The following is a 17,383-nucleotide window of genomic DNA, read 5'->3' on the forward strand; positions in this document are numbered from 1 at the left end:
CTCCCCATTAACCTGGTAGTAATGAGACAATACTGTGTTTTCCCATCAGGGTATATGTCAGAAAACTAGTGAAATATAATATTTAAGTTAAAAAATATATATATATTTAAAAGTAAGACCCAGAGTCTTATATATGCCAGAAAATGTCCAGGTTTCAATTTTAAAAAAAACCACTTGTCATACCAAGAAAATACCAACCTGGATTTAAAAATATCAACAGATGCCAAGATAACACAGAACTTGGAATTACCCAATAATTTTAAAGCACTCATCACAAAAATGCTACAATGAACAATTACAAAAACACTTGAAACAAGTGGAAAACTATAAGTCCGGATAGAAACTTTATAACTGAAAAACATAATTGAGGGACCCACCCCCAATAGATGGGCTAAACAGCAGAAAGAGAACTGAGGAAAAAAACTGGTATTCTTAAATAATAAAAAATAATCCACTATGAGTAACAGAGAAAATAGATTTTAAAAAATGGCCAGGGGATCCCTGGGTGGCTCAGCGGTTTAGCGCCTGCCTTCAGCCTAGGGCGTGATCCTGGAGACCCGGGATGGAGTCCCACATCGGGCTCCCTGCATGGAGCCTGCTTCTCCTTCTGCCTGTGTCTCTGCCTCTCTCTCTGGGTCTCTTATGAATAAATAAAATCTTAAAAAAAAAAAAAAAAAAAGATGACCAGAGAATCGGGCCTGTGGAACTGTAGTGAAAGATCTAGTATTCATGTCACTACAGTTCCAGAAAGAAAGAAGACAGTGGGTAGGGCTGAAAAAGTATTCAAAGAAATATGGCCGAAAACTCCCAAATTTGGCAAAAAATAGAAACATTCAGATTTGAGAAGCTGAGTGCACCTGTAAATGGGATAAACATAAAGAATGCACACCAAGGCACATCATGTTTTGAAAATCCAGCTACCCACTATTTTTGTAAAGTTTACTGGAATGCAGTGACACCCATTCATTTACATGTTACCTACAGCTGCTTTCTCACTACCAAAGAGAACATATACACTTAAAACATTACAAGAAAAAAATATCATGAACCCTCACTGATCCATCACCCACGTTCAACTATTATTAACTCACGGCCAATCTTTTTTTTTTTTTAATATTTTTTTTATTTTTTTATTTATTTATGATAGTCACAGAGAGAGAGAGAGAGAGAGAGAGAGAGAAGCAGAGACATAGGCAGAGGGAGAAGCAGGCTCCATGCACCGGGAGCCTGATGTGGGATTCGATCCCGGGTCTCCAGGATCGTGCCCTGGGCCAAAGGCAGGCGCCAAACCGCTGCGCCACCCAGGGATCCCTTATTTTTATCTATATTCCCCCAGTCCTCCCGTTCTTCCAACCCCTTTTGATTATGTATTCTTTTTTTTTTTTTTTTTTTTTAAGATTTTATTTATTCCTGAGAGGCAGAGAGAGAGGGGGGCAGAGACACAGGCAGAGGGAGAAGTAGGCTCCACACAGGGAGCCTGACGTGGGCCTTGATCCTGGGTTTCCAGGATCATGCCCTGGGCTGAAGGTGGTTGGTGTTAAACTGCTGAGCCACCCGGGGCTGCCCTCTTTTGATTATTTGAAGCAAAACCAAGCAGGAGTCTTTTTCTGTGACTGTTGAAAGGGAGGCAATTTTCTATCTTACACCGGGAGAATAGAAGCCAGGGGATGCAGGCAACCATTCTTCCAACCATTCACAACTTTCTAGGGACTACCTATCTCATACAGAACAAAATCTAGTCTTTACAATAATCTACAAAGCAGGGGTGCTGGCTGGTTCAGTCAGTAGAGCATGTGACTCTTAAACTCAGGGTTGTAAATTCGAGCTCCATGTTGGGTACAGAGAACTTAAAATAAAAATTTTTTAAAGTCTTAAAAATAGGGCAGCCCAGGTGGCTCAGTGGTTTGGTGCCACCTTTGGCCCAGGGCGTGATCCTGGGGACCCAGGATCGAGTCCCACATCGGGATCCCTGAGTGGAGCCTGCTTCTCCCTCTGCCTGTGTCTCTGCCCCTCTCTCTGTGTCTCTCATGAATAAACAAATTTAAAAAATCTTAAGTCAAAAATAAGTGAAACAAAAAACACAATGATCTACAAACCCCTACACAATCTGGCCTCTGGATTGATCTCTAACTTCACTTCCTAACACTCCAACACCTATTCAGTTTCAACTATACTGGTCTTCCTGTAGAGCGAACACACTAAGAATGCTTCTGCCTCAGTGGCCGTTACTATTTCCTCTCCCTGCAAAATCTTGGGTTATTTGCATCCATGCAACCCTCTCTCTAAACTTCCTAAGAATTCTCCAAAAAGAAGGTCATCAGCCATCATTCAACAAATATTTGAGCACCTTCAATCTACCTCATTGTTATAGCTCCTTGGGATACACAGTGAACAAATGAAAACATCTCTGATCTCACGGAGGTTCCTTTCAGCAGTGTAAAAGTAAACTCCTTACAGGAAAACAAGGCAGAAAGGGGAGTATGGATGTTAACAAGGGAGGCTAGGGCAATTTTAAGTAGTCAGGGGAGGACTCATGGAAATAAACACCTTAAGGAGTGAAATGTGCACATCTAGGAGCGAAGGACTATATTTGGTAGGTTTGGGGAATAAGGCAGCCAGTGAGGCCAAAGCACACTATAGAGAAGGTAGCTGGCTTTGTGGTCAGAAAGATGGGGGTGTGGTACAGAAGTTACATTATAAAGGTGATGATAAGGACTTTAGTAAACTGACATGAAAGCCTTTGGATTTTAAGATTTTATTTATTTGAGAGTGACAGAGCAAGCATGAACAAGGTGGGGGGGGGGGGGGAAGGGCAGAGGGAGAGGGAGCAGCAGACTCCCCTCTAAGCAGGGAGCTGATGCGGGGCTTGATCCCAGGACCCTGGGATCATGACCTGAGCTGAAGGCAGATGCTTAACCACCTGAGCCACCCAGGCGCCCCCCGCCTTTGGATTTTAAAGATGAATAATTTGTTTTAACAGGCTCACTTTGGCTTTGGTTTGTAGATGGAGGACAGCTGGGAGTGCGGGGTGGTGACTGATTCCACTGATGGTCCAAATAGAGATCTCTAACATTGCCTTTATCCACACCTTTTGCCATGTAACCTTGTAATGCCCTCTCACATAGATGCTGACCTAGCCATGTGGCTTTCTTTAACCAACAGGATGTTATTAGCAAATTCACTGTAGGACACCATTCCTGAGGGGGCAGGGTAAGCCTCAAAGCCTGAACTGCCTTGTTTTTCCCACCATCCGTCTTTATTTTTTTTTCCTCTTTGCTTTAAAATCTAAGCCGTTAAGGTTTATATTGTTCAATCTAATACAGCTTTCAAACATGTAACCAGTGCATTTCTCTCACAACTTAGGCTATTAATTACGACAACTATCCATAGAACCATCTTCAATGACAAAAGAACTAAAAAAAAAAAAAAAAACTGGACTATGAGATATATTGAAGGTTGTCATTTAAAACGTACTATTATGGGGTACCTGGGTGGCTCAGTTGGTTGAGTCCTGGCTCTTGATTTTGACTTCGGTCATCTCAGTGTTGTGGGATTGAGCCCCCTTTTTGGGCTCTATGCTCAGCATGATCTGCTAGTCCCTCCCCACCCCTTTTTCAAATTAAAAAAAAGGGGGGCACCTGGGTGACTCAGTCACAGCTGGGGGTCTGACTCCTGATTTCAGCTTGGGTCCTGGGATCAAGCTGGGATCAAGCTCTACGTGAGCTTTGTGCTTGCGAAGTTTGCAATTCTTTTCCTCTCCCTCTACCCACCCCCTCATGCATACATACTGCTCTAAAATGAGTAAATCTTTCAAAAAAAAAAAGCTAAAAAAAAAAAAAGTACTATCATTTAGGGTTTACTCAATAAAAAAATTCAGACATCCTCTGCACAGGCAACTTTTAACTTTTCAGGGGAATTTAACTGTAATATTCCTTAGTTTTACAAATAATATAGACAAGCATAGACTTAGGGACATTCCAAAGTCCTGCAGCTAGTAAGGGCTAGTTTTGAAACTATGAGCTCTGGAGTTGAGATCCTCATTCTAGCAGCCAAGAATTTATATTATGGCCACAAATCTGCTCAATTTTTAAATTTCTAAAAAAACACACTCGCTTCAACAAATAGTATAGGAACTGGATATCCATATACAAAAAGATGAATCCTTCACAAAAATTAACTCAAAACGAATCAGACTTAAATGTGAAATACAAAACTGTAAAACTCTTACAAAGAAAACCCAGATGATTGATCTTGGGTCTTTTTAAAGACACCAAGGGCATAACCCATGAAGAATTGACCACTTCTGCTCTGTGGAAGACCATTTCAAAAGAACAAATCAAGCCAGACTGGAAGAAAATATTTGCAAGATATCTAATAAAAGACTATCCCAAATACACAAAAAACTCTTTTTTTTTTTTCCACAAAAAACTCTTAATATATTCTTGGTATTTGATCTAGTAATCACTCCTTGTTATCTACCTAAGGGAATTGGAAACTTATGTCCACACAAAAACCTGTCTACGGGTATTTTCAGCAGCTTTATTTAATTATCTTGAAGCAAGTAAGATGTCCTTAGTAGGTAAATGGATAAGCTGTGGTACATCCAGACGATGGAATACTAATTCAGAACTAAAAGGAATAAAGCTATGAAAAGATGGAGGAAACTTAAACACACATTACTTCAAAGAAATGTGAAAGGCTAAACACTACAGGATTCCCATTATAGGACATTCTGGAAAAGACAAAACTACAATGAAAAAATCACTGGTTGCCAGAGTATGGATGGGGAGTGGGATAACACGGAGAATAGTTTGAGAGCAATGAAAATGCTCAGGATTCTATAATGATAGACTCATGTAATTATCCATTTGTACAAACCCACAGAATGTAATGCACTAAAAAAGTGGACTAAAAAGTATTCTATGGACTTTATAGGACTACGTCAACATAGGTTCAACTTTAACAACTGTACCCATTGATGTGAGAGATGCTGATAATGCAGGAGATAATACATGCACAGCAGTGGTGGTGGTGGTGGGGGAAACTGACGGGGATGACAGAATGAGGACAACAGGAGGTACACAGGGAATCTCTGTTCTTTCAATTTTGCTGAACCTAGACTCTAAAGAAAAGACAAATTAATTAAAAAAAAAAACAAACCTGTCGGAGCCTTAAATGGATCATGCATAAGTAAAACCATGGACAAACACCTCACTTACTTGTCACTTGATATTTCAGACTTGGCTATAAAGCATCCTGGAAGCTTTTTCTTTAAAAAAAAAAAAAAAGATTTTGGGTAGCCCAGGTGGCTCAGTGGTTTAGCGCCACCTTCAGCCCAGGGCCTGATCCTGGAGACCCCAGATGGAGTCCCACATTGGGCTCCCTGCATGGAGCCTGTTTCTCCCTCTGCCTGTGTCTCTGCCTCTAATGAATAAATATATAAAATCTTTAAAAATAAATAATAAAATAAAGATTTTATTTGACAGAGAATGAGCTTGAGTGCACAAGCAGGGGGAGGGGCAGAGGGAAGGGGAAAAGTAGACTCTCCTGCTAATAAGCAGGGAGCATGACAATGGGGCTCAATCCCAGGACCTGAGATCGTTACCGGAGTTAAAGGCAGACCAGACCCTTAACTGAGCCATCCAGGTGCCCCTCTGGAAGCTTTTCTATCATTCGTTACTAGTCTTGAATGAGCACAGGACCTAAAGCCATTTGCAGTACCCTACTGGGGGGTGGGGGGCAGGTAGAGATAAATTTGAGTGGGAATAAAGGGAGAAAATAAAATTGGGGCCAATCGCTAGTTCTTTGTAGCCTGTAAAATTTGGGTTTATTACATTTGGTTTTAAGAAGCAAGGCATAGGGATCCCTGGGTGGCGCAGTGGTTTGGCGCCTGCCTTTGGCCCAGGGCACGATCCTGAGAGACCCGGGATCGAATCCCACGTCGGGCTCCCGGTGCATGGAGCCTGCTTCTCCCTCTGCCTTGTCTCTGCCTCTATCATAAATAAATAAAAATTAAAAAAACAAAACAAAAAAAACCCACAAGGCATAAAAGCCCCAATGTTGGCAATCCCTAAAGTGGAAACAAAGCTATCTTTCCAAAGACTTAAGGAAATATATACAGGGAGAAAAACGGTGCTAAAAACAAACTGTACAGTCTTATCAATTTCATAAGCACAAAAATTTATTTTGAATATATCATTTTATACAGTAATTACTTGAAAAAATGTTCATTACTTTAGCTATTTAATGAATCAAATTATCCAAGCAAAATAAACATGGCAATACAAAAATGTAAGAAATTTACAAAAGCTATACAAAATAAATTATTTAAAATTAGACTGATACAGTCTGTAAAATCTCTTCAAGAGAACTATACACTTACAAATCTATGTAGCTTTTTTTAGGGGGTAAAAGAAAGGATGCTTTAAGGCTTCTTTGAGAGTAATCCTTTTAGCTGGATCATACTCCAACATTTTCTCGATGAGGTCAAAGAGAAGCTCATGTTCAGCATCCTGAGAGAGCATAAATTCCTGAAAAGAAGAGTCAACAGTCCTTTCAACCATCATTCATTATAATTTTATTTCTCTACCATAAAGAGAAGGGAATCTCAAAGTTTTAATCATATAGCAATGGCTCAGGCTCACCTTCAGAGGTTTACAGCGCCGTGAAACATATCTGCCAGCAGAACTGTGTTCATCCCAGTCTAATCGATCATGATGGAAATATTTACGTTTCCTAAAAGTAAGCAATAACCAGTCATTTTTATAATGTCAACCATGAAAACTTAAAACATCTAGTGAAAGTGACTGGTTTCATCATTATGCTTTTATAAATCAAAGATGAACACTTTACTAGAGACTTGAAAAGATACCCTAGTTACTGCCTTCCCAACAAAGTAATTGGAGTGAAAAAAGAATGTCTAACACTTCATTGTTTAATAAAAACATACCTGGTTTTCTGTATCATATGTTTTGGTAAAGGTCCAAGAATCCTTTCCATCATTGCCAAATGCTCCTTACTATCATGTGTCTAAAACAATAAACAAAACTTGTTAAGCACACCGTGTGCCTTGATTTCATTTACATAGCTGAATTTCTAGTCCATAAATTAGAGATCAAAAAAGGAAGGTGATCATAAAAAAAAGGGCAAACTCTTATCAAGTTACAGCTGCAAAGTATTAAGGCCCACAGAACAAGCTCACCAATGATTTTTCTCCCCATGAACAGAATTACTGTTTATATTTTAAAATGTTTTAAATAAAATGATAAATTATGAAGGAAATATAATACCCAATAGCATCAAGTTACAGACTTTTATTTCTTTATACTTCACAAGTATATAATAAGGGGTGGGGGGAGAGCTGCTTAAAAGTGTGTATACTTTGCCTTAAAGGGCTCATTTACATAAACAAGCACCTTTTTTGAGCAAAGTCTTGAAACTAAGCACTGTCACTTACTGGAAATACTGTAAACCCAAGGTAGTATTCAATGAGAATGCATCCTATACTCCAGACATCACATGGCTGGGACCATCCTAGGGCTGTAAAGCAAAGTAAAAGCAAACAAAAAACTTCAATATTTCTTAAAGACATTAAAACAACAACAAAAAAACCACAACAAGCCAGCATACAATTTAATGTCTGAGCTAGAAATACCCTAAGGAATCATTTAAAGTGTATTGTAATAGGATAACATATGAATTAGGGCTCTGGAGAGAGACCTCTGGTCAAGTTCCAACTCTAGCCCACTCTTTTTGGGACTAGTGATTTGGGGAACTATTCCCCCCCCCCGCCCCCCGAGTCGTAATTTCCTAACCAGTAAAATGAGAGTTACCTACACCATCCAAGGACTTGACAAGAAAAGTGTCTGAGATATAATAGGTGTGAATTACATCTTAAAATCTCATCACATTACATATATGCAAACTCAATTCCAGGAAAATTAAGACATTTAACTCAAAGTATTAGAGCTATCTGGAACAAGTATGAGCTTAAAATCCTTAATATGTTTTATTTATCTTGTTTTTTTTTTTTTAAAGATTTGAGAGAGTATGCATGAGCCATGGTGGGGTGGGGGTGGGGTGAGGGTGTCAAGGAAAGAGGAAGTAGAAGCAGGCTCCCTGCTGAGCAGGGGACTTGATATGAGGCCCCATCCCAAGACTCTGGGATCATGACCTAAGCTGAAGGCAGACACTTAACCAACTGAGCCATCCAGGTGCCCCAATGTGTGTTTTTAGACTCAGAGAGAGACTTCATGCACACATAAGCTAGAGGAAGGCAGAGGGACAAGCAGACTCCCCACCAAGCAGAGAGCCCAAAGAGTGGCTCCATCCCATGACCCTGAGGATCATGACTTGTGCCAAAGTCAGATGCTTAACCTACCAAGCCACCCAGTCACCTCCTATCCTTCATGTGTTAAGTTAAAATTTTTTTTCGGTATTTTTTTTTTAAAGGTTTTATTTATTTATTCATGAGAGAGAGAGGCAGAGACACAGGCAGAGGGAGGAGCAGGCTCCATGCTGGGGGCCCGATGTGGGACTCCATCCTGGGTCTCCAGGATCAGGCCCTGGGCTGAAGGCGGTGCTAAACTGCTGAGCCACCCGGGCTGCCCCAAGATAACAATTTCTTTTTTTTTTAAAGTTAACAATTTCTTAAAGAAAAAATTATAAAAAAACTAAAAAAACAAAACAAAACAAAAAAAACAAAACCACAAAGAATAAGACTAGAGCTATAAACTTTAAAGTTGGCTTCAGTAAAGATATATGCAGGTTCTCAAAAGCACAATTCAGAAGCAAGTTACCTAGCACCTGGGGGTGGTGGTGGTGGTGTCTGCTCCCCGCCACATGCGTGCAGGCATTTGCACACAATCTCTATTAAAATAATAATAAAAAAAGAGAAAGTATCTTACCCAAAATAACTTCAGGCGCCCTATAATGTCTTGTAGATACCAAGGTACTGTGATGTTCATCATCATAGGTTGCACTTCCAAAGTCTACAACTTTAATATCTGCATTTATTAAGGTTCGTTCATCACGTTTCTAAAATCACAAACAATGGGTTAAGGAGGCATGATATTAAGAAGGCACAAGATATTAACTTCAAACCATGAAGATAATACACTGAGAAGCCTTACCATTTTGGGATTATATGCCTCTGTGTAGTCAGACTGCACAAATAAGATGTTTTCAGGCTTTAAGTCTGTGTGAGTCAACTTGTTACTGTGCAGAACTGAGAATGAAACAGAAAAAGTTGCTGTAATCTGAAAATCAAAAACCCAACCAAACTCAAAAGCCCTACAACAAAAAACCTGATGCCTTTTCTACATGTCCAAAATTGTCAACATTCAGTAGCCTGCTTAGAAAACCTCCCACTACCCTCAAAGTTAGTCCACTGCCAGCTAACTGCTCAAAAAGTATAGTAGTATTTTTCTTCAGGAAGCAGAGATTTGCCAGTTTCCAATGACAGCTTGTAATATTTGTAAAATTGTGTGGATTTTTTCTGGTTGGCAAAGTATATAGTCTTATTAAGAATAGCATCAATGAAATTTACTGAAAAAAAATGAGATTTACTGAGAATATGAGGATATTTAATATTAGCACAAAGCATTAAAAATACTTTTAGCCATTATTTAGAAAGCAGATACATAAAAGTGAGATTATCCTACTTGATGCTGCATTGATAAAGAAATGACTAGTCAAGGAAAGATATGAATCTAGACATCACCAGAGACCATGAAAACAGTTATCAGAACCATAGTAGCAAGTCTTCTGAAGTAGGATAGTTATAAATAAATACAGCTAAATTTGTCTTTCTACATGACAATGTATTATATCATAGACAATATAACTACTTAATGAATGAAATGCGAAACTGACCAAGTGCTTATCATCTTTCTCATCCCTATTCTTAAGTCAGGCTTCCATAAGCTGTATGTTAGATCCCATTTTTTCTTAAAGATTCAAATTAGTCTGCATTAAATTAGTCCCAATAACCTCAAGTTTCTTAAAGATATGCCAAATACTTACAATTCACTGACTTGCATATCTGATATGCCATCTTCCTGATATGATCCAGACGAAACGGCAGAAAACCATTTTCTTTAATGAAGTCGTAAGTACTAAGTCCTAGTAGTTCAAACACAATGCAAATGTGACCATGATGTTCAAACCACTCCAACATCTGGACACAGCGGCTATAAACACACGAAAAATAACTGAGTACAGCCTCTCACAATTTAAATCTACCTGAGAGCATTTTCTGAGTTCTACACTTTGATACTTACAATGTACTGCTGGGGTCTGTTGTATTCAAGTGTTCCAGAACTTGTATTTCTGAGCGAGCAGCTTCACAGTATCTATCCACATTTTTAACTATTTTTACTGCTACATGTCTACCTCCTCTGTTAGAGAAAGTTAAAAAAAAAAAAAAAAAAAAAAAAGTCAAAAATTATGTTCTCTCTGAAACGACTGATGTAATATATATTGGCTAACTGAATTCAAAAAAATAGGGGATTGCTAGGTGGCTCAGCGGTTTAGCACCTGCCTTCGGCCCACAGTGTAATCCTGAAGTCCTGGGATTGAGTCCCACATCAGGCTCCCTGCATGGAGCCTGCTTCTCTCTGTATCTCTCATGAATAAATAAATCTTTAAAAATAAATAAACTTAAAAAAAAAAAAAAAAGACATCTTCTTCCACTTTTCTATCACTCTTTTCAAACTGTACTACTACTGCCATTTTGTTTTCTTGCATTTACTGGCTAGCATTCGATTTTATCTAACTAAAACTAAGTACTCTCTTCTAATTGCAACTCAATGTAAACAGTGAGAATGATCCTCAGGTATATGAAAGAATCAGTTAACACAAATACATGCTGAATGACCCAATTGTTTTTCATCAAACCACCACTCATATGAATTCTTTATTGGTCGTTCAACTAAACTATATATTAATAGTCGAAATTTAACAAGAATATTGAGGTATCATTATTTCAATCTGTAGTCCAACTATAAGACTCAAAACATGTAAAAACAATTTCTTCTTAAAAAAAACAAAAAACAAAAAACAATTTCTTCTTGTATTATCTGTCACCAGCAAATATTTACTCAAAATTTTTCATTTTAGGGATGCCTGGGTGGCTCAGTGGTTGAGCCTCTCTGCCTTTGGCTAGGGTCCTGATCCCGGGGATCCTGGGATTGAGTCCCACCATCAGGCTCTCTGTAGGGAGCCTGCTTCTCCCTCTACCCCTCTCTCATTAAAAAATATGTAAAATCTTAAAAAAGAAAAAAAAAAAAAAAAAAAAACACTTTCCATTTTGTCTCAGTTACCAGAAAAGATGGGGTATGGGAGGGGCCGTAGTAATGAGCTCTACTTCTCAGAGCCTCACTAATAGTAGGAAGCCTTTTCTAATTCACTCAGAAAAGTTCTGCCCTTCAGAAGAAGTAATTCCAACAGGAAACAAGGCAAAGGAAAAAAATTTTTTTACACTATCTCAAGAAATTTCTGTCAGTAGTTTAAAAGGCGTAAGTAGGGGGATCCCTGGGTGGCGCAAAGGTTTAGCGCCTGTCTTTGGCCCAGGGAGTGATTCTGGAGACCCAGGATTGAGTCCCACGTCAGGCTCCCTGCATGGAGCCTGCTTCTCCCTCTGCCTGTGTCTCTGCATCTCTCATGGATAAATAAAATCTTTAAAATAAAATAACATGCATAAGTTAAAAAAAAAAGGCATAAGTATTAAATATGTGATGCCAATTTAGAAAGAGTTCTCACCCGTGGCTGTGTTATCAATTATAGCATCTGTATGTTATGAACTACAGTATTTTCTAAAAATACAGATTCCTAGCTAACTACTCTGTAGATGGCATCAATATGCCTGGGCTAAGTGCCGTTCCAAATACTCCTAACATAAAAACCAAGATTGTGGGAAGTTCTGATTTAGATCACTAATCTGGGGGGTGTAGGGGGGAAGAGGAGAGGAGATAGTCACAACTGTGCCCAGTGGGACAACAAAAAAATACGCTCTAAAAAAGTAAAATCTGCTCTCAACTCAAAATTAAGGGCTACAGGGGATCCCTGGGTGGCGCAGCGGTTTGGCGCCTGCCTTTGGCCCAGGGCGCAATCCTGGAGACCCGGGATCGAATCCCACATCGGGCTCCTGGTGCATGGAGCCTGCTTCTCCCTCTGCCTATGTCTCTGCCTCTCTCTCTCTCTCTCTCTCTGTGACTATCATAAATAAATAAAAAATTTAAAAAAATGTTCTGAAAAAAAAAAAAAAATTTAAGGGCTACATACACTATTGCCCTTTAAAAAATTTTGGGGGCAGCCTGGGTGGCTGAGCCGTTTAGTGCTGCCTTCAGCCCAGGGTGTGATCCTGGGGACCCAGGATGGAGTCCCACATCAGGATCCCTGCATGGAGCCCGCTTCTCCCTCTGCCTGTGTCTCTGCCTCTCTAATAAATAAATAAAAATTTAAAAAATAAATATAAAATGAGAAAAGAGAGGGAGCAGCACATGGGCTTCATCCTAGGACCCGGAGATCATGACCTAAGCCAAAGGCAGATTAACCAAGTAAGCCACAGGCATCCCTAAAGGGTTGGTACCTTTTACTAGGAATTTCCTACATCAAAGCAAAAAAAACCCAAGGGACAGGATTAATAGTGTATCTATCATAGTCAGAACATATTCTAAAGCTAAGCAAATTTTCAATTACTGCTGATAGCCCCAAATGCAATCACAAGCTAGGAAACTTACGCTTTATGATCAATGCACTCCACGACTTTTCCAAAAGCTCCTTCTCCTAAAGTATCAACAATTTCATCTAAAAAAGAGAAATAAATCTCAGTTATACCAGGAAGTGGAAACAGTTTACTTAACATAATAAATGCTATCAATACAGATTATTCTAGTTGATGCTACAAATTTCCTTATCACTAGATATTTTATTGGTCAACACTGTCAAAAAACATTTATAACTATTTTTAGGTCTAATTTCATTCTTAAGCTCATTTTATTAACTTGATTTACTGTTTTTGGAACTTCTGCTTAACAAATATTAAATTTCTAAAGAAAGAAAAAAAACACAATCCCCGCCCACCAAAAGAAATGGAAAACAAACAAAAAAACAGAGAAAGAAAAAAAGATTTCCAAATCCCTGAAATCTTTATATACAGATTATGTTATCTGAAAAGTTAATAAGTGTTGAAAAATATTCTATACATCTTGCACTTAGTACGTCTCCACTCTGACAGATCAGGTGACCCTCCTCATCATCCTCTACACTCCTGGTTCTTTTCCTTCGGTGACTCTTCTGGAAACGTCAAGTGGGCGGCACCAAGATCATCCAGCCAATCAATATACCCGAGTGAATTCAGGGCAGAATACGAAATTCATTCAGCGGGGAGATATTCAGGCATTCAGATACACGCCAGGCCACAAACGGTTGGCAGGAGCAATTTCAAATTCAGTCCCCAGAAATTCACAGGGCACATAGTTTATGTTAACAGGAGAAAAACATGGCAAGGAACAGATTTTCAGATAAGATACTCAAAGTGGCAAGGCAACAAAACATAATACAATTGTTTTTCTTAAAAAAAAAAAAAATGCTAAGTTGTAGCATTCACTGAAATATAATTTTAAGTTTCTAGTGTTCTAATTTAATGTTGCAAAATCGTAGGATGTAATATTTACTTGGTCAAAGTAGGCTGTGGCCAAATTAAGATTTCCTAGCTAATCTAAGAAAACAAATATCGAAACAGTAAATAAAATTAAAGTCCTAATTTTGGGGAGAAAAAAAATTTGGCATATAAGAATAACACTATACCATTTAAAATGTCATCTGAAATGATCTGCAAATTAACCCATAAACTGTAATGTTCATATCTGTTGATTTCCTTAGTGAAAAAAAAATTAGAGCATGCTTTGCTAGAAAAAGGCATGCCTAACTAAACCCTCACCCATACAAAAATAAAACGCCTATTCTACTTTTGTGATAAAACTTCAATTTATTAAAACAAATCAGATTTCTTGAACTACCATAAAAATAAACTAAGTTAATTACTTCTACTGACTCACTGGAGTAACAATTAGTTGCCAACTAGTAATAAAACCTGTTACTCTAACTTAATATGCACTGTATTTCAGGAATTTCCTACTCAATGCACAAACACAGAAAGAATCCAAGTTAAATTGAGATGACTTCTTTTTAAACAGAACTTTCTCAAATGATCAAACACAAATCAAGTATTCCTGTTCCATGTGAGAAATAAACTTTAAAAAATATTTTAAAAGAGCTCATACCCCATGTGAACGATGGTGTGAAGTACTATGGTGATTCCTGTGTTTGCTTTTATAACTACTTCTTCCACTTCTCCCAGAAGACTTGCTACTATGGTTCTGATATCTGCTTTCATGGTCTCTATGGCGATGTCCAGGTTCACATCCTTGACTGTAGTCATTTCTGTATTCATCAATGTAGCGTCGACTATGATAATCTTTCTCATTTATGGATCTACTTTCCAAATAATGGCTAAAAAATAAAAAACATTTTTAATGCTTTATGCTAATACCAAATATTCTTAAAATCTCAGTAAATCTCATCAAGACACTAATCTTAATAAAACTATGCTTTCACATGAGAAAAAATCCCCAGTTTTTTCCCCCCAAAACATAATTTTTACAAACATTACAAGCCATCATTGGAAACAGGAATGGGACTCATGGTTAAGTGATACTGTAATTTTAGTCATGAAAATAAACCCCTCCTCCTTTTACTGACATAACTGACATACATTCTAATGAAATGTATTTTTATATGGAGACACTTTAAATACCATCTTTACCTATCAGATGTTTTAGAGTGATTATATTTGCAGCGCTTGTTCTCCCGCGCACTGCTATGTGATCTCTTCCTTCTTTTATGACTGCTGCTGCTTCTCCATTTTCCGCAGTCCCAATCTTTTTCATCCCAGTCAGGACAATAAGTTCTCTTTGAGTGTCTCATCTGTATAAAAGACAAGTTTTCCCAGGTAAGTTGTATCCCACTTGTCAACACTGAGCAGTTTAGTAAAACTCTTCTTCGCAAATTCACTCTAGCTATGACTTTTTCAATCTCCATTTTTAAAAATATTTTATTTTTATTTTTTTTAAAGATTTTATTTTTAAGTAATATGCACACTCAGCATGGGGCTGAACTTACAACCCCGAGAAAAAGTCACATGCTTTGACTTAGAAAGGTGGCCCTCAACTGTTTTTATTTTTTTTAATTTTTTTAATTTTTATTTATTTATGATAGTCACAGAGAGAGAGAGAGAGAGAAAGAGAGAGAGAGAGAGAGGCAGAGACACAGGCAGAGGGAGAAGCAGGCTCCATGCACCGGGAGCCCGATGTGGGATTCGATCCCAGGTCTCCAGGATCGCGCCCTGGGCCAAAGGCAGGCGCCAAACCGCTGCGCCACCCAGGGATCCCTCAACTGTTCTTTAAAATCAAAGTTCGAAAGTAGTTGTTAACCAATCTAAAAAAAAAAAAAAAAAAAATCACTCATAAATCCAATTAGTGCACTGTGCCAAAATGTGGAGTCCAAACTCTATTAATAGACATTCTGCCATTATCCACCTTATTCTAAGATTTATTGAAAGCACTAGGAAAAGAAAAAAAAAATGAGGTGGGGAGCCAGGAAATCCAATTTACCAACTTTGGTAAGATCTTACCCCTTTTCTGTCAGCAGCACAAAATTACTACCCGTCCACGTATCTAACTCGCCTCATTCAACTCCAACTCGAATGCAATCGTCAATGTTCTTAGCGACAGAACCCTCACTACTATTTCTCCGTGAAGAAGATAAACGGATCAAACTACCAAGGCCTTTTATCATACACAGAAGTCAACGGTGGCATTTAAAAACCACAACATACCATCTTTTGAGGTACCCAGCACACGCTATACCCAGTAAGACCTAGCTTATTCCGAAAGCAATCTTACAAGATCAACTTGGGGGAGGGGAGCACCTTCTTTTCAATGTTTTGAACAGAAATTCCTAATAACTTGAAAAAACAAAACAAAACAGGGCAGCCCGGGTGGCTCAGCGGTTTAGCGCCGCCTACAGCCCAGGGCGTGATCCTGGAGACCCGGGCTCGATCCCGCGTCGGGCTCCCTTGCATGGAGCCTCCTTCTCCCTCTGTCTGTGTTGTGTCTCTGCCCCTCTCTCTCTCTCTGTCTCTTATGAATAAATAAAATCTTTAAAAAAAAAAAAAAAAAAAAAGAATGAGGGCGGGCATCCCTGGGTGGCTCAGCGGTTTAGCGCCGGCCTTCGGCCCAGGGCGTCATCCTGGAACCACGGGATCGAGTCCTGCATTGAGCTCCCCGCAGCCGCCTGTTTCTCCCTCTGCCTGTCTGTGTCTCTCATGAATAAATAAAACCTTTATGGAAAAAAACAGTAGATAGCATCTTTTCATCTCAACCACCGTTCCTAACAGTACTAACTGAAGGGACGCCACCACGTCTTTGCATATAAACTATAAACCAAAAGGCTCCAGCTGCTCCCTAGAGGTTGGGGGCAAGGCGGCGCAAAATTCTATGGCGCAAGACGTCTCATAACCTGTCTCGTCTCCCACGCACCTTCGAATACACCCTATTATTTCTGCTTCTCCGGGCTCTGCGAAACCTGATTTTGGTTAACGCCACCGAGGACAAGGACACTCGCGACCTTCACTCGAATCCTTTAAGACTCGACTAGACGTTAGGTGATACCGAGTCCTGTCAGGTCAACGTGATCTACTTGCTGCGAACACAGCGGCTTACGGGAGAGCGACACGCACATCCAGGGACCCAAGTACACAGCAGCCTCAACAGGAGCCTCGCCTCCTCCGCCCCGCCGCCATCTTACAGCTCCGCCGAAGTGGCCAAGGCCGCCGCCGACAAAATGGCGCCCGCGGGCCCTTGACCCGGCGATCCCCGCCCAGCCGTCAGTCAGGCGCTAGCCCTCGCCAACGTCCCGGGCGTTGCGGTTTAAGGAGAAAATCGCGGCCACAGGCTCGGCGGCGCTAGGAAGACAAGCAGGCTGCCTTCACGCAACCCCGGGAGGAGGCGGCGGGGGGGGAGGGCGGAGGGTCGTCGTGCCGGAGATTACAGGCAGCAAACAAGCGAGAGGGCATCACCAGGAACAGAAAGAGGGCCCTGACACCTAGCCCGCTTCGTCCTGCGTCTTACCGTCCCGGCCAGACAGCCCAAGCCGAAAGAGGCAAAGCTTGCAACGCGACAACGGGGAGGAGCCCAACTGGCTGCGACGGGCTCCGACAACAAAATGGAGGTGACAGCCGCAGCGTCGGGACTCGACTCGAAAACACTGGTGACGCCGCGAGCGCGTCTCGCCGCGGGGCGGGGCGGGGCGGGGTGGGCGG

General features: G+C 40.0%; 1 protein-coding gene across 3 annotated transcripts; it reads right to left on the reverse strand.

The window, feature by feature from the left end:
- Positions 1–6,159: 6,159 nt before the first annotated feature.
- CLK1 (CDC like kinase 1) lies at positions 6,160–17,350 on the reverse strand. 3 transcript variants are annotated; one of them, XM_038585307.1, is made up of 13 exons: positions 17,193–17,350; positions 14,828–14,988; positions 14,286–14,514; positions 13,206–13,296; positions 12,741–12,807; positions 10,281–10,397; positions 10,024–10,190; positions 9,132–9,226; positions 8,907–9,036; positions 7,457–7,539; positions 6,950–7,029; positions 6,645–6,735; positions 6,160–6,530 (listed from the first exon to the last, which is right to left on the reverse strand). In XM_038585307.1, exons 2-13 carry the CDS (start codon positions 14,986–14,988, stop codon positions 6,387–6,389), a joined length of 1,455 nt encoding a protein of 484 aa, XP_038441235.1. In that variant the 5' UTR covers positions 17,193–17,350; the 3' UTR covers positions 6,160–6,386. The 3 variants fall into 3 exon arrangements, with proteins under 3 accessions (XP_038441235.1, XP_038441236.1, XP_038441237.1); XM_038585308.1 differs by lacking the exon at positions 17,193–17,350 and adding an exon at positions 16,602–16,772 and having other exon boundaries at positions 6,164–6,530; XM_038585309.1 differs by lacking the exons at positions 13,206–13,296; positions 14,828–14,988; positions 17,193–17,350 and having other exon boundaries at positions 6,164–6,530; positions 14,286–14,491.
- Positions 17,351–17,383: the final 33 nt, after the last annotated feature.

The sequence above is a fragment of the Canis lupus genome, chromosome 37, assembly GCF_011100685.1.
Source record: "Canis lupus familiaris isolate Mischka breed German Shepherd chromosome 37, alternate assembly UU_Cfam_GSD_1.0, whole genome shotgun sequence".
NCBI lineage: Eukaryota > Metazoa > Chordata > Mammalia > Carnivora > Canidae > Canis > Canis lupus.